Consider the following 18,355-nt stretch of genomic DNA (forward strand, 5'->3'; position numbering starts at 1 on the left):
CCTGCCACAATGGCTGGCTATTTTTTTGTTGTAATGTGACTGGGGTTGGGTTCAAACCTGCCACCCTCGGTATATGGGGCCAGCGCCTGGCACCCTACTCACGGAGCCACAGGTGCTGCCCAAGAATAAAATTTTTATTATCAATTTTATTTAACAAATTTGAAAACTTTTTTAACAAAAATGTAACTCTAAATTATAAGTAAAAGTGGCCTGAAAGAAAAAAAAAAACCAAGATCTTAAGTAGTATTACAACAAATAAAGACATTGAAACTCGTTTAGATGTTTTCTCACCAAAAAGGAACCCCAAGTCCAGATGACTCAGTTGGTATTACAAAAATTCTACCAGAGATCAAAAAGAGGAAGACAGTTTCCAGCTCTTGTTGAATCTAGTATACCTGACACTAATATTTAAGAAGCTAATCTAAGAAAAGTACAGATTAGTCTACATTTAAAATGAAACTATCTTCAAAGATCATTTTAAAAATTGCCCAATCAAACCTGTAAGTATATAAAAATAACTATAATTTCAAGGATAAATCAGGTTGATAAATCATTTTCATCCCGAAAATGAAAGGGTAGCTTTACATTAGAAAATCCTTACATGTCATTCACCATATAGAAAAATATTTTGAATAAATAAATGAAAACACAATATTGACAGGTATAGAAAAAAGTACTTGATAAAATTTAATATACAAGCACTACAATTACCAAGAAACTCAGTATCAACAGGAGTCTTCTTAAACTGAAAAACAGTTCATTTCTAATGGGAAAGAGATTAAGAAGAATTCCGTTTAAACTCAAGAATAAAATAAGGATGGCTGGGGTGGTGCCTGTGGCTCAGTGAGTAGGGTGCCAGCTCCATGTACCGGGGGTGGCGGGTTCAAACCCAGCCCTGGCCAAACTGCAACAACAACAACAAAAGTAGCTGGGAGTTGTGGCAGGCACCTGAGGTCCCAGCTGCTCGGGAGGCTGAGGCAAGAGAATCGCCTAAGCCCAAGAGCTGGAGGTTGCTGTGAGCTATGATGTTATAGCACTCTACTGAGGGTGACAAAGTGAGACTCTATCTCTAAAAAAAACAAGGATGCCTGCAGTTATACTTTATATTCATCACTCTATGGTAGGTCCTGACCAGTGTAGTAATGTCAGAAAAAGAAGCAAAAGTCATTTTTAACAGATAGTTGTTATCTCTACAGAAAACCTGGAATAATCTATAGATAATTCATTAGAAATTATATATGAGTAGTTAAGCAAGGTGTTTCAAAATAGTAATAGCAAATAAAAATTAATTTCACATATCTGTTAACTTTATTTTCATAAAGAAACTATAAGAACAGCAAGATAAGGTAAAAAGACCAAGTCTAACAAAAGACAAATAAGACTTATATACATAAAATTATAAGACTTTATTGAAAGACTTTAAAGAAAACAAGTAAAAATTGCATAATCATCTACCATTAAAAAAAAAACCTCAATACTACATGGATGTCAAGTCTTTTCCAATTGATCAATATATATAAAATGAGGCATTAATCAAAACTCCAAAATTTATAGATGGAACTTGATAATCTGATTTTAAAATGTATATAGCTGATCAAAGGATCGAGAGGACCAAGAGCAACCTTGCCCAACCAGATATTAAGATTTTATTATAATCTGAGTTTGAGGTAAGCAAATGGACCAATGAATCATAACAAGAAGCCTGTCATCAAATCCATGTGGAACTTCTTTAAAGAGAGATTTCAATGAAGGTCAGTTAAGGGGAAAAAAGAGATTACAAAATAAATGGTACTGGGAGAATTAGGGATATATATGGAAAAAAATAAAACTAGAATTTTTCCCATACTCATACTATGTACAAAAATTAATTTTGGATGAGTTAAGGTCCTAAATGTGAAAAAGAAAAACTTAAAAACTTTTGCCAGAAAGTATAGATAACCTAACAAATATAAACAGTTAAGAGCTCTCTCAAAAACAAATATATTAAAGGAATAATATATTCAACCTGCTAAGAGGGAAAAAATCAACTCAGAATAATTCAATTACCCATCAAAACACTCTTTCAATAGTAGCAGTGAAATAAAGATATTTTTCAACAAGGAGCTACTTACCCTCCCTGAAGGAGGTGCTATAGCAAAAGAGAAAGTAAACCCAGCGGTAAGGAGTAGAGTGCAAGAAACAACAGCAAGCATATCACCCTAACAAGTTGGGTATTAGAGCACTACCAGGTATTTGGAATGAAAACCTATATTATACAACTTTTTTAATTGATGAAATTCTCTAAAGTAAGTGATAATAAAGAATATGTCTTAAGAGGACATTTAAAGCAGGTTATGGTACTAATGATATTCTGGAAAAAGACAGAGATATTGAAAAAGTATGCATTGATTGTTAGAAAAATTGTTAAGTATCTAAGTTGAAACTTGAGAAAACATTCAAAGACAGAGAAAAGATATAAAGATAAAAATTGCTTAGAAGCACACAATAATACTTTGCATCAGTACTTTATTCCATGAAATATAAGACTATTTTTCACTCATTTTAAATGACATGACTCGGTTATTTTCAATATCTATTTCTTCTATGGAGCACTTAAAAAATTATTATAACTTTTTGAAAAAGATGTTCATCAAAAGTATCTCATTTTGGAAATACAAATTAATTTTGACCATTTTAAAAATCTAAGGTGAATCATTATATATTCCTTATGAAAATGTAATAACAAAAATCTTAGAAATTTTCCCTTTAAAGTCAAAAATAAGACTATCACTATTTATAATATACTGACAATCCTAGCCAATGCTATAAGAGAAGAAAAATAAATTGGCTGAATAATTGGACTAAAGGGGCAAAATTTTATTATCTGCAGATGACATGATGTCTATATACAAAGTCTAAGGTAATCTATAAAATTATTATTATAAAAAAGGGAGCTCAACAACCCTAGCTAAAATATTTACACACAACTAATAGTAATAACCATATGAAAATATAAACGATTGCGTCTATTACAGTAAAAGGACTAGGAAGTACTTAAACATATGTATAATAAAAGATATGTAAAATCTAGGAAGAAAACTAAAAAATATTTTTGAGGTACATAAGAGACTTGAATAAAAAGATTGGGATCCTGTATTCAAAGTGAGGAAAATGAAAGACATAAAGACTTCAGTTATTCTCCTTTATTTTATAAATATAATTCAATTCCTATCAAAATTTGAACAGAGGTTTTTTTTAAAGGAATTTAATGAATTGATTCCAAAAAATCACCAGGATAACCAAAGTGGCAAGAGTATCAACCCATTGTTGATATGGAAGAAAGGAGCACTTTGTGGATGAATTGGATTTGGGGGAAGGAAAGGATTCAAGATAAAATGTAAATATACAGAAGAAGAAGGCAAGATAAAAATCTACCCTCTTGGGCTCAATAATTAATAAGTACATATTCATGATGAAGATTAATAAATAGCAGCTATCTCTAAACAAAGTCCAGGTAAGTAACCTGCATAAAGCAAATTATTTCATCCCTGCTACAATCACTGCTACTTCATTGCCACACAGAGGGGAACATTGGGAAGAAGAGCTCACCTGGGACCAGGAGCAGGGTCTGTAGAGCTATGACTCAGATGCACATGAGTAAGGATTGGGACTGCATGGCTCACCACCCCAGAAAACAGAGATTTTTTTTAAAGCCTCAGAGAGCTATCTAGAGAATTTTCACTGAACATCCTTCATTGTCCACTGTCTCTTGGAAACTAATTTTTTCCCCTTTGAAGTTGATAGTTTGTTTGCCAATAAAAGCAGATTCAAGGACAGCCACAGGAGTAGGGGGATAGGTCTTTGTTTTAAGAATGAGGATGCAGAGAAAGCACAAAAAGAGGACAATGAAAAAGCAAAAATCCCAACCCCTCCAGCATCCTTATGCAACACTTGGGGAAATTATTACCGTTTGGGGTTTTTTTTTTTTCAAAACAAAATTTAAATCAAGAGAGATCACAGGTGCACTAATGAAGAGTTCTTCAAGTGGTGTGCCTTCCTGTTGCCTTTCTGAGCCCCCTAGACACACGGGAGGAGGAAGGAAGAAAGTAGTTTGCAGAATTTGATTTTCCTCCAAAGGTAATTGTATGGCTCTTGGTAATTCAGCATTTAGATTCATCATGACATTTCATCTTCAAGGGTTATCTCAATTCCTCAAATAGATCTTTATTCTACCACTCATATATTCAAGAATGAAAAGTGTGCCTCACTGCATTAAATTAAATTACCTTTAAAACCTGCAGCTTTGCTTCAAGTTCTGTTCTTTTGAGAATCATTGTTCCATTAAGAGTCTCTATCCTGTTTTAAAAAAAAAAAGTGGGGAGAGAGGATAACATGAATGATTCATTTAAACAAGAACCATACTTAAAGGGTACTACACTTTGAGCACAGGCTATACTAAAAATGCAATATAAATGTTACAGTCCTCGTGGCAATTCAAGTATCTGGACCTAGGCCAAATCCTCTGATAATCTCCAGAGAAGAAAACAGGTAAATGAAAAACTCCTCTCTTTGCCATGAAAGGATGGCTGAAGGAAAAGCTCCTGGTCAATTTGTAAACTGCACCTTATAGAAGCTACTGTCTGACAATGATGATTGCTCTCTACTAGAATCTCTTGGGAGCACAGGCTGACCTACCTCATTCATTTGTTAGGTATTTATTGGGCATCTACTATGTTCCAGATTCCAGGCACCAGGGTAAACATGAGGGGTAAAACAACAAAAACATTAGGTACTAGGGATTTTCACAATAGTGGAATCAATATTCACAAAACCCATCAAACAGACTCTTGAAACAAAGAGAAATACTTTCGTCTGTAGGGTTCTGGAAGCCTCTTTAAATTGCCTCACAATCTTGGAACTAGAACAAACAGAATCAGAACTACTATTAGATAATATCCTTCAAAATCCTCTTACATCTCAGAATCTTTAATCCTAGAATTAGCAAATTAACAGTGTTCTTTTCTTCCTTCACCAAAACAAAGGACTTGCTCTACCCTGAATGATTTGATGTGTTTTGTGTGTTGACATTAAAGGCCTATATTTTGACTACTAAACTATCAGTCTGAATATAATGAAAAAATTCATTTGTGAATCACACATCAATTTTTAAAGCATTGGTTCAAATTCTTTCGTGTAACTGAGTTACAACTCTGTTCATAAAGGATGTAAGAAATGTTTCCAGGCCTGGTCAGAGCATTAAATGTGGACACCAATCTTTCTCTTTTTCTAACAACATCATGCCTAAGATAAGGAGAAGATAGCAAGCAAACCCTGTCTTCTTTCTCATTAAGAAGTCTTGATTCTCTGGGCAATAGAGGGATTGGTGTGAATCTGTTTCATTGGCACTCTTAATGTCAGTTGACCTACCTAAGCAGTAGATTTGTGAGGGCAAAACTGCAAGCATGGATTAACCATTCTCTTCAGAATTTGTACAGACTGTCTCTCATTTTCGTGATCTCTGAATTTCTAACAATTCACCTGTGCAGAACCTACTTTCTGATTCTAAACAATCAGCATTTCCTGTTGGACCTTATATGGTTCCTACCTTCTGAATCCAGTTTTCTCTGGAGTGAGAGTTCACCCTTCCTTTACCCTGAACTCAAAGGACCCACAGATCTGGACTCAGTCCTTTACAACCACCATCTTTCAAAACCACTAACACACACACCCAGAGCATCCTTTGAAGTTTTAGACTAGAATCATGGAAGAGCATCCAGCAGATTTTCTATTGGCAGTTTACAATGAGCAGCTGTATCTGAAGAAAACAGATCCTGGCATCCCAAGCAGGTGGTCAGATCCCAGCCCTGTCATGCACTAGCTGTGTGACCTTAACGTAGCCCTCTTTAAACCTCAGGCATTTCATCTATGAATGGAAATACAATTAACACCACACATGGCTGTGAAGAAGGAATGGGAACTATAGGACCCACCATAATCAGAATAAAACCTGAGCTCACTGGCACAATAATAGATGGAGCCCTGGTCTGCCCCCACCAGGTTCTCTGACTTCATCTGTTATTATACTCTCCCTAATCCGCCAGCTACCAATTGCACTGGCTCCCTCTCTCTCCGCTGCCTGGATGTGCCAATCCCATTTTGTGAACCCAGAAACCTTTTTTTCCCCTTAAATGCTCCTACCAGGAGTTCATATGATCATCCCTTCTTTTCATTTTTCAACTCAAATTTCACCCCCTCAAAGAGGAGCACTTTTTTTTTTTTGGAGACAGAGTCCCACTCTGTCACCCTGGGTAGAGTGCCATGGCATCATAGTATACAGCAGCCTCAAACACTGGGGCTCAAGTGATCCTCAGGCCTCAGCCTCCGAGTAGCTGGGATTATAGGTGCCTGCCACAATGCCCAGCTAATTTTGCTATCTTTAGTAGAGACAGTCTCACTCTTGCTCAGGCTAGTTTCAAACTCCTGAACTCAAGGAACCCACCCATTTGGGCCTGCCAGGGTGCTAAGATTATATAGGTATGAGCCACCACACCCAGCCAAAGAGGAGCACTTTAAACATCTACTCTGGCCATCTCCCAGTACTCTATCCCCTAGTCCTCCTTACCTTCCTAATAGCAGTGATCAATAACTGAAACATAAAAATTACTTGTTTTCGAGGTTTTTCTGAGCCATTTCTTTCCATAGTTATTAAAGCATTAAGAGAGTCTCCCGAGCCCCTCACAGAGATGGAAACATAGTACTTGCTCAATACATTTTAATGAATGAGTGGATTTTATCTTTTAACTACTTATTAAGGTCTGATTAGGTGCTCAGAATGTTATGGTAGAAAAGCCAGTCAAATCTCTACTTGAGAAGAAGACTGCTATCTTATTAATAAATTAGGGATATTTGGAATGTGTAATGGGAGCACATATATTTCTGGGTGGGAGTGTTGAACAGACTTTATTTTTTCTTCCCTGTGGAACTCTAGAAGAGAAAAAAAAGCCGCTTGTGTCAAAAAAGGAAAAAACTCAGCCCTTATGACCTTTTATTTGTTTTAGCTACAGCATTATATCAGCTATGGAAATTGGATTTAAAAGAATGTGTTCCAGCTTAATTGAATCTGACATAAAAGATACATTTTTAAAAAGCGATCTCTCCCACACAGACGTTTGATACCCTCTGACTTCAGATGCGGACAGTATGTTCAAGTCTGAGGAACCTTGAGAAACAAAAAGAACTGATAACGTTTGCACCCAGTCCCCAAGTTTGTGGCACACTGCCTTCCCCTTTCCTGTGATCCCTGAACAAAAAAGCCTCTTCATTCACTCAACACGTATTATGAGAAAGCATAACATTGTTGCAGCCCCCTGGGAACAAGACAAATAGTTACGTTAGCAGATTTCCCAACGATCTGATCAGGTCAACCACTTGTTTGTGAGTAAAGCCTTCTGTGCTCACGCCATTGATATTTGCAAGGACGTCACCTGGGAGATGCCAAGAAAAGTGAATGTTATATTGATTCATGAAATAATTCCTCCTGATTTGCAAATGAAGCAAAACAAGCAAGCCTCAAATTTGAGAAACATAAAGGCGCTAAGAACATCTGAAGCAACAATCATGTCCTGACCTTCACTATGAAAAAGTTTTCTGCTCTTGCTATTTACATGGTTCCTAACATGAGCAAAGTAAACTTGTAAGTTACCAGCTTGCAAGCCAGCGCAGTGAGCGGGGCTGTCCTCCTGTATTTTGCATATCAAAGTGCACACTTCCCAGGAGCAGGTGGTCTGATTTGGGAGCCTGTATGTCTGTAAAAATTAAAGTGATTCATAGTTACTATACAGAGAACGCAACATCTCTTTGTGAAAAAAGGAAATTATGTCAATTACCATTAAAAGTATAATAGGTAAGTGCAAAGGACAATTTAGAAAGGCTTTTCTGACTCTAAAGTGACTCAAAGGTACCAATTTTGCAATTCTACCAATTTGTAGCCAGCTCCATTCATGACAAACATCTGCCATGAGAAAAAAAGGGAGATGAGAGTGGCTCAAGATTTTATATTTCCAAGCCTAAGAGATCACCTGATCATCATCATCACATATTTACTTTTAAAAATTGAAGTTCTCATTTCCCAGTGGGAAAAATCTATGGTGGCCGAGAGCAAAAGAGAAAACTCCCTAAGTGGTTCTCTAAGCTAAAACACTCATTACGGAAGAGTATGAAACAGTACACATCCAGCAAGGGAGACACGCCAACTAAGATTATTTTAAATCAGAATTCTGCACAGAATGACAATCTGCCCTGCATTTATTCAAAAGCACTATAATTGACTCAATTACCTTCATTTCTGAGCACACTCTGGTACGCCTGCCCTGAATTCTCACCAGTTCATTAGTCACACAACTAAATTAGAAAAAGTTAATCTTTGCCTCTTGCCTCAATTTGGCACAAGTAGTTTGGTGGTGGGGAGTTTTTTTTTTTTTAATTGTAGCAAAACACTGAATAAATGTTTACTAGATATAGTATCCCAATGATCTATAACAAATATATTTTTCTTTTACACATTTAAGTTATGAAGTCTAGTTCCATTTAGAATTCTAAGTTGAGTCTTTTAAACATCTCATTCCTAAAATTAAGCCACATTACTGTACTGTTTCCTTGTGAATAAATTAATGTCTGGTGCTCATTCCTTCTTATTGGATAATCCCCAAGAAACCATGAATCAGTCATGTGCGAGCAACTTCTAGAATCTAGGGTCTGGTAACCACTGAGAATTTCTGTCCTGCCTATAAGGCATCTAGAACCCTCATATCCAAACATAGAAAGGCCTTTAAAGGCTCATGCAATACATGCCCTACCTATGCCACAAACACCTTGAATAATTTTCCTGTCAGGAACTTTCTCACTACAGCCCAGACCTTTCTAGAGATGGAAGTCTGGTCTAGTTCATGTAGTACATGAACAAAAGCTATAACTGACATTCCTTTTGGAAACCTTTGTTGTAGCAATTCTCATCACCACTAAGACCCCACCCTCCACCCCCAAAGATGAAAGTGAGTACAGGGCAATGGAAAAGTGTTGATTTATGTAGCAGGCACCTGCGTCTATGTTTGGAATAGGTGTAAAGTTTGTAGGTCAGAGAAAAAGACAAAATTACAGAAAGAAATAATTACTACCTCTCCATTACGTAGTCTTTTAGCTCCCATTACAGGGACCAGTGACAGAATGGTCACCGACAGAATGATTTCTCAGAGACAAAAAGAATGCATTTCCCTTGATCATCCCTGATGACTACATTCCATCACCTGCCATCTATTGCTCTTCCATTGGTACCAGTCACATTACCAAGCACAGCATTTTGTTTACAACTCTGGGGACTCTCTAAGGCAGGAATTGAGAGAATATGACCTCAGCTGTGCATGAGGGTAAAGTCTGTGGTTTTATCATTCTGCATGATTCCCAGGAGCAGCATCAAATTTGCGCCCATGAAGAACCAGAAAGGAGGCAGATCTGGTCTCTTTCAAAGTATCAGTCTTCCGACTCTAAATACGTAGTGACCCTGGGTGTTCAATATGGGTACAGGCGGTTCTATGTGGTCTTCAGAAAGTTTCCAGAAGCATTTCCCCTATTTGCTGATTGCTGCAAATCTTATGAGTACATAGATTATATAGATCTAGATATAATAGAGCATAGCCTGGGGCTGGTAGTGAGAAGCATAGACCAGAGGGAATTGGCAGGGGTGTGGGTTTCTGCACCACAAGCACGTTGCCAGTTAGAGGTGTAGCCACGAGTTCATGTTGATCTACCAAGGTTCGGTGGTGCTGGGCCATGTAGTCTACTGAAGATAATTTTAACTCTTGATCCATGTGGAATAAGTGTCTACAGTATGTGTAGGAGAGAAATGTAAGGAAGCAGCAACGTATATTGTAGCCGAGTGAGATAAATAAAGATAAATGAGTAATCATGTATCCTGTTTTCTGTATCAACTGCTGCAGATCCTTGAGAATAATTTTCCTTTAAAAAGAAGCAGTCACAAAAAATGGCATCTCCACAACAGAATAGGGAGTGATAGAAAGTGTTTCACATAAACGCGGAAGAAGAGAGACTATAATGCTTCTAAAACTTGATGGATTTCACCAATTGTGGTGAATTATAGATTTCACCAAATTTAAAACTGAAGAGTTCAGAAAGGAGAAGGTATCTTTTTTCTTTTAAGAGCCTTCTCTCTCTTCATTGCAGCTAGAGTTCCATTTTGTTTCTTTACTCATAAGACATGTTTTACATAGCAGCTTCCTGTTCCTAATCTTAAAATACACACTGACTTTCCATTTGTGAGGCTGATATCACACCAAAGTTTTCTGAAAGTAGCACTAAAGCTAAGATCTAAAATCTGATGTATAGTGTAAGAATATGATTATGTAAAACATATCCAAAAGAAATGCAAAAGTACTATGGAAAAAAACCAAGAATATTTAAGCTACTACAGTTGCACTTAATTGGATGAGACTTCGTTTGACCTAACTCGACCTCTTTACAAATATGGTCATGGCAAAGCAGACAGCAAATAAGCGATTCCCAGGTAGTTACATTAAAAACTATACAGATTGTTAAAAATTTCTAAAAGCATGAGGCAATGGCCAAGTAGAGCCAAACGTTCTTAGTGTTTCAAATAATAATTATAAAGTGTTGCCCACAGGGGTAGGGGGGCCACTACAAATTTCTCATTTATCCACTATGAAATATTTAGTATCAAAATATAACAAGAACTATATATGAATATATGTATTCCATATACACAGATGTATAGTCTTTCAAGTGTTTCTTGAATACCAAAGTAAATATTTAAAATCTGATCTACAGTATAACAATGTTTATGGAAAACACATCCAAAATGCAAATGCATAAAATGCACATCTGTAAAAAGCATTTCAGTCTCTTATCTAAGACCTGGCTGATATCAGGCATTTCTAATCAGTCTCAGACTTGAGGGAAGGCTGAAGCAGCTAAGCACATAATACTGAGTGTATCTCAGGAGATTTATTTGATCAGCTCGGGGGTTTTCTTTCTTTGAGAGTACTCAACACACCGAAAAACTACCCCAAACAACAACCCTGGGAAGCCAAGTCACAGTCTCCAGCATTTTCGAATCCCAACTTCATTCTTCTTTATTCTTTTTTTTTTTTTTTTTAACACATATCATGACATTACCAGTGCCACTTTCTTCCTTGGAAGTCTAGAAAATTTGAAAACTGCCCACCTGAATTTCAAATCCAAAGGTTCCATTATCCTGCTTTTCCACAGTAACGAGCTTTCTGCAATAAAAAAAAATTTTGAAAAAAGCACTGCATGAAAATGAAAGGAACACATTTGGCACATATTTATCATTAAAAATAACTGTCACAATTAAAAATCACAGACATTTATGTAAATTATAGCATGTATGACTCTGTAGGGGGGCCTGTGGGTGTTGGGAGGATGTGTTATCAACAGTCTAGAGAGCTGTGTTCCTAAATATCTTGGTGACAGACCCCCCAAATAATTCAATTTATCTTACCGTTGAGACCAGGAAAAGTCACCTAAAGAACTTGATCTGGTCAAAGCAAGCTAGAAAATACAAAAAGCACACAGTTACCTCAAGGTCTTTAAGATACATCTATAAAATGTTCTGCATAGCAAAGGCCTGTGTTCTTTATCACCGTCCTCAGCCCAGCCACTGATAATTGTTACTGAAAAGCAGATTTCCATTCTTCCGTGAGGCATTCCTTTTAGAGGATTAAAAGAAGTTTGGAGAGTAATACAGTGTAGCAAAAGAGTTAATACTGTATTATGTGGCAAAACTCCAAAACTTTCAAAGAGAACTTCATCTCTGGTCTGTACTTAAAATAGCCTCTGAAAGACTAACTGTAACAATTTGTAATCACAAATTGAAATCCAAAGAAAACCCACATACGAGGTAGTTTAGGGGGTGGGGATGAAGTGACTATCACACAGTCATTTCATCAGCATCTCAAAAAAAATATTGTCAATATGTTACTGTTTTAAGCCGAATAAAATCATCTCTAAAAGAACCAACTCATATATGGAAACACAATTCAGGTAAGATCAGGGACCCAAAACCTCAATTCTGCTTATGATTTATTTTTGCAATAGTTTTTGAAGATGCAATGAAATGCCTAGCCAAGAAAGGAAAGGAACCTCAGAATGGTACAAATGGTATAAGTAATATCACTTTCTCTCCTCTGTACATTTTACAACAGATCATACAAACACACGCTTGCAGGATACATTCTGCCATAGGAAGAGTCAACAAAAGGTGCCACCTTATTTCTGAGGGGACTGCAGTAGGATTTTGTCTGTTTTCTTTTTGTTGTTGTTGTTTGTTTTTTTGCTTTGTTTTTGTCTTGTTTTGTTCGTTTAGGGAATGTTAATTAGTCCTATTCTCAAGTGTTGGTCCCAGGGCCCAAAACATAAGCTTTACTCTCTAGCTAACCCATGGTGTTTAACTGTCAATCCCCAATAGTCGTCATATGTAAGTGAATACATAAAATAGTAGGAGATCAGTGTATAGTCAGCGTAGACAAATAAAAATCAAAGAAAAATACATAGAAGAAAATAATCTGTATCGATAAATTACACAAATTAAATGCTCATTAAGGCATTCATTATGAGAGAAGTCTACACTTCTATAGGAAGTTTGAATAACCAGGAACAAAGTGCCAGAATTTTTACAAATTTTCTGTCACAGCCCAGTGTTAAAAATTCAGTCACCAGTCAGGAAAGTTAATGAATGGAGATATGATCTCTTTCCACTGATTTGATGTACATTAATTAGATTTCATTGTTTGTCAGTTCTGGACTTCATTTATATCACCCTGAAGACTGAAATAGAATAGATCATACTCAAAAAGATCCCCTAGACTTGCTAAAAGGTGTGTCTTTTAAATTTATGAGGACTGACTGTGGAAGGCCTACAACAATCTGGTTTGCTGTAAGCTGGTTTTCTGCCTCCTATGCGCCATTAACAAAGATGGAGACCATTCAGCTACGGTAGCCAGCTGCCTTCTTGGAGAGGAGAGCAATCAATTTGACATTTCCAAGTATTCTTGATCTCTCTCTATCATTGGACTCACATTTTCTTAAGCTTTGTTAATTCATTTAATCTCTCATCTTCCTCCCTTAACTCAGATTGTAAGGGACGTGAGTAGGGCATCTACAATCATAACTAGGGCTTACATTTTTAAAGTATTACTCTTGGTATTAATTATATGGCTCAGATATTCGCATATGTGGAGCTACATGCATACTGGATCAAATACCTCACTTCTGAATGTAGTCACCTGTGTGCTTTGAGCTTCTTGGGAGATGAGTTTACTTTACTTTCTGCCTCAGCGCCTAGCACAGAGCCTGAAATAGCATGGAAACTTGAGAAACAGATAGACAGAAATAAACTACCAAGTGACAAGAAAAGCAACAGAGTAGTGGTGGGAGATGGAAGTTCCAATACTCAAGTTCAGGGGGAATATGTTAAGATATTCTTGAACCTTGTACTTCATTAAATTAAATATGTATAGGAAATGCTCAAGGATAATCACTAAAAAATATAAAATTAAATGAAAAATCCCCAATACATAGCAAGGCTTAAAAGTAAAAGCAAACAGACAAGAATGAAAAAATCTCAGTCCAAAAACATTAAGAAACATAGAAAAGGAACTACTAGACAGTGAAGACGTGTGCTTAATCCATAACTGCTAAATGAATGAATGGTGGCAAAAATTAATTATTAAAATTCTGAGCCTTGGAAATTTTAAATGCTCTTTCTTGAGGCCAATAAACATAGCATTGATAGGAATCTCGAGATTCCATTCAACCTGCCACCTAAATCAAAAATCACTCAGGATAGATTCAAATCTAAAGTGTTTTAGGTCCACAAGACAGATTTGAGGTCTTTATAGAGGAGGAAATATCCTCACTTCTTTTCTTCTAACCTTTCTGTCTAGCTAGTTGACTAGTTAAAAATGAAAATATTTGCCTAGCACAACGTGGAAAGCACAGCAGACGTTCAATTCCTGGTGGACTGATTTGGGTTATCAGTGGCACACACACAAAATCAGAGTAAGTCAAATTATAAATTAGTTTCCATTCTGATTTAGCAAAGAGGCTGTTTTAGGCACCTAACATTTAAATAAAAAACAATTTCAACAAATTAGGCAGCATCGAATTTTCTGACACGTGCCCCATCTTGACACAACGCCTACTTGTTTTTGATCTGGGCTGTCAGACTCAGGCGATGAGGAAAGGAACGTTCTCAGCATTCAACCCGGCTTGCACACCAAACTATCTGCCTAAGTGAAATGAAGTGTTAGTTATCAAGGGTTTTACATTTTGGAAAAAGTGATCTCTGCACCCCTTTCTCCAGGATAAATTGGCCTATTTGAGGATCTGACCAGTAGAGTCTTACTTTCCCAAACTGCCCTCCCAGCCAGACCCTCTGCTCAGGGTTACAGCGACAGCACCAAGAATCGTGAATGGAGAACTGGTGTGCACTGCACAGCATATGCTGGCAACAGCTGTCTTTTATTACACATTATCTAATATGAGAAATCTAGGTTTAGCAATTTGGCAGGCTTGCAAACTACACATTCAATTATGACTGCTGAATAGACACAGCTCCTTAACTCCTTGCTAGCCATAAGATAATGACATTTGGGTTAGATTTACAATCGCTCTTATTCCATTTTGAGTCAGATGACTCAAAAGTTCAAGTGTTAATATTCAAAATGTAATTTCTCCTGCTATTCAGTGTTTCTTCATATTCCTTGTGAGTGGAAAATCAAGACCAAATCCTTCAGCCATTCGTTTGTGGGATAGGCCAAATCTGGGATAGGCGTCATCGGAGGCAAGCTAGATAAGCCAGCCTTCCTCAGAGAAGCTCAAAGTTCAACACTGTAACCACTTCTGCTAAATTACAGACTGTTACTTCCTGGTCCCCACTCTGAGAAGTCACTTCCTGAAAGTGCTGGGGGCGGGGGGAGGATACTGATTCACAAAGTGTTTGTTTTTGTTGTTTCAAAAGTCCCCAAATTAGGCCCTTGCTTTCCAGTCCCCGGCCTCACTCCTCAACCCCCACCCTTGAAGTAAAGAAATGAGGATAGCAAAGTTCCACATATTATCCAAAGATACCCCAGAAGAATGGAGCTCAACACTACTTCCTCATCATAAGTGCCCCTAAGGAATCTAAATAGAATGTGGCAATTTGGGAGAAATTGTGGACTCAGGGACCTTTTTTTCTGTTTGTTTGAGAAAAATTGTTGAATATTGACTTAAGGATGCCGCAACATGGACTACAGAATACTTCTCAAATGCTCATGTAGTGATATGAACACAGCTGTTTTCTTTTTTTTAACCTAAAATTATCATTAGATGATTAAAATCCTTTAGTGCTGTCAGGAGCACTTGAAAGCTAAGGCCCCTGATGAGTGTGCCTGAAAAAACCCTGAAAAAGCCCCTGCAGGGCCAAGCCTGTCCCACCAAGGCACACATTACACAGTTCACAAATTCTCCACCAGACTTGTAAGTAAAATCGTCCTTCCAGACGTTGCCTAGCTAGTAATAGTTTGAAAACTAAAACAAAATTGGGCAATGATAGTTTATGGCACCGCTAACACACAATCAAGCTTTTTCCCCAGTGTCCAGTCCTGGGTCCTCACTGTGGCATCCTATAAATCTGCTTCCCAAAGGCAATGTGGTACCCCCGTTAAAGAGGGTGGCAAGGCACGATCCCTACTCCTTCGGCATCATTTACAAAGACTTCTTATTTCCTCCTGTCTCCTTCCTGCGGAGATTTCCAATACAGGGATATTTTTTTTCCCTTAAGACTTTTCAAAAATAGAAACCACACTAAGATGTCTGACACTTCCTACAAACGCAGGTATTGTGATAATACATATATGTACACACAGAACTCTATTTTTAAAACTCGTAAGTACAAACACCCAGTTGACTTCTCTGAAGATTAACTTGAAACTGCAGGCTAACCAGATACAGCTTTGCAGAAACCAAGGCCAACAATAACGAGAAGCATGAATTGTGGACGTCGAGCCTGAAAGTGTTGAAAATAACAGTAGGCCGAGAAACACCTGCTCATGTGATTGCCTCTCTGGGATCATGTTGCCTGCAATTCACTCAGTGCCAATGCATGGTTATTCTCTACAAAACAGCTAAAGGAAATGAACATCCATTTGGAAGATTCTGAAATGTTGGGATAAACTTGCATCAAGTCTCATTGATGATAATTGTACAGAATCAGAAGTATCATGCACAAGAAGTTTTGTTTTGCTCTTTTTTTCTTAAGCAGTTCTCAAAACAGTAGGCAAAAGCTGTTTGAATAGGAGGGGTCTGCCATGGGAAAGAGTGTGGGGGGGGGAATAAGAGAAGGTGGGGAGATGATATGAACATCTGCATGAATTCCTGGGCAGGGAAGGGGTGTGTGTGTGTGTGTGTACACACAGGCGCGCACACATGTCCATTCCACATGCTCCAATCCCTTTCATTATCTTCCTCCACTAATCAGCCTCCCTGACTGCCTACCTTCTTTTAGTTCATGCAGCCTTCACTCTGGCTTAAAACCAGATGTGACTTCTGTGAACATATACCTCTCACAGGAAAGTCTGTCAGTCTCCTGTCTCTTCCCCTATATCCCGTTTCTCCCACTCCTGCAAAAGTTCCTTCCTTCCCACTCAGGTCAGCTCCCTTCCCAATGCACCAGATTTCTGCGAAAAGGTTCCTCTACTGGTCAAACATGTCAGTGGCTCTCTGTGCTGCTCAAATTACTGCTTTTCAGGGGAAGTTGTTCAAGTGTTCTGCAAAGCAGCCCACCTCTGAGGTCTCTTCTCAGTTCCCACCTCCTCACTGCGTCCTTCTGACACACTTAATATTGTGCTTTTATACAAACATGTTCCCAAGACACTGAGACCTGCCTCAGCATTCATTGTCCCCTTGCTCTGGAATACTCTTCAGTATGTAGACTATCTCTATTCTTCAAGGTCAAATTCAAAGACGCTCATTCCACTTGGATAAGAGTATTCATGATGTTTTACTTTGCATAACACCCATTCATTCCACCCACTGAACTACAGACCCTAGACAGGCAGGAAACATGCTCTTGTAGTTTTTCTGTCTCCTACACTTGGCTTGAAGCTTCTATCTGATGTATTGAAATGCCTGGGCTGAAGACAAAATGAAATGAGCAAGGGTGCAGGTGTGGAGGGCGTAAGAATGGGAAGTCCCCACCTTGATTCAAAATATTCCCAACTGTTTTTAGCAGTAAGTAGTCTTCCAAAAGAATGAAATCGTAGCCTAATCAAGTGAACCATCATGGGTGCCATAGCTTCACGGCAAATAGAAAAACTGCTGTCAATCTAAAAACTAAACATGCTGGGATCTGTCATGTTGCCTTATTTTCAGGCAGGTTGTATAGATTTAAGTCCTGAAATTCACTGTGAAAAATACCAAGAAACCAGGTATTATATAACACATCACTGAAAAGAGATGTTGATTCTTCCACTAGGCTGTAACTCGCTAATCCTGAAAACAGAAGGCTGATGAGGAGCACCCGATGTAGGCGCAAACTTCTTTTTTGTTTGTTCGTTTGTTTTGTTTTTGTTTTTGCCGTGGCTGGGTTTGAACCCCCCACCTCGGGCATATGGGACCAGCGCCCTACCCTTTTGAGCCACAGGTGCCGTCCAATGTATGCGCAAACTTTAAGGGCAAAATTTCATACTCAAAAGCAATTCTAAATATTTTCTGGACCAGGGCTAAATCTTAATTCAACTATGTACTTGGGGTTGTATAGCCAGTTATATAAGCCAAACCCGAAAAGTTGTTATTGTTAATTTTTTCTACATACTAGAAATTGAAAAACCAAAACAATCAAAATAAATTCAGTTAGACATGGAGTTTTCCAAATGAGATTTTATCCCTAAAGAAATATTTGACCAAAAAAAAAAAAAATTTAATAGCATAATCCAGCCTTAAATGAACACATACTACATGACAAGTCACTGTGTTGGGAATTGCACATTTCCTTATTTAAGAGCCTCGTTTTATTACTATCTTCCTTTCAGTAAAAAGAAAACTGAAGCTTAGACGGTCAGTGACTTGCTCAAGATCCCACAGCCCCTCAAGGGAGAGCTGATAGGACCAACCTGTACAAAAATATCTTATTTCCCAATTGCATGAGGTAAGTGCCAGCGTCCTAGAGCTGAAGATAATTAACTTCATCAACAAAAATTGTCCTCAAGGCTCGGCACCTATAGCTCAACCGGCTAAGGCGCCAGCCACGTACACCTAAGGTGGCGGGTTCGAATCCCCAGCCCGGACC

The 18,355-nt window shown here is 37.8% G+C and overlaps 1 protein-coding gene across 1 annotated transcript in view; it reads right to left on the minus strand.

Annotated features, from left to right (window-relative positions):
* CYTIP (cytohesin 1 interacting protein) overlaps positions 1–18,355 on the minus strand; it is a 26,749-nt gene that overhangs the window by 7,495 nt on the left and 899 nt on the right. The window contains exons 2-6 of the mRNA XM_003795959.3: positions 11,531–11,580; positions 11,234–11,288; positions 7,682–7,784; positions 7,370–7,463; positions 4,266–4,335 (exon numbers count right to left, since the gene is read on the minus strand). Coding sequence (XP_003796007.1) covers positions 4,266–4,335; positions 7,370–7,463; positions 7,682–7,784; positions 11,234–11,288; positions 11,531–11,580 — 372 coding nt within the window. The remainder of the gene's footprint in view (positions 1–4,265; positions 4,336–7,369; positions 7,464–7,681; positions 7,785–11,233; positions 11,289–11,530; positions 11,581–18,355) is intronic.

This window comes from Otolemur garnettii, unplaced genomic scaffold (assembly GCF_000181295.1).
Source record: "Otolemur garnettii isolate 467f Iridium unplaced genomic scaffold, OtoGar3 scaffold00098, whole genome shotgun sequence".
Lineage (NCBI taxonomy): Eukaryota > Metazoa > Chordata > Mammalia > Primates > Galagidae > Otolemur > Otolemur garnettii.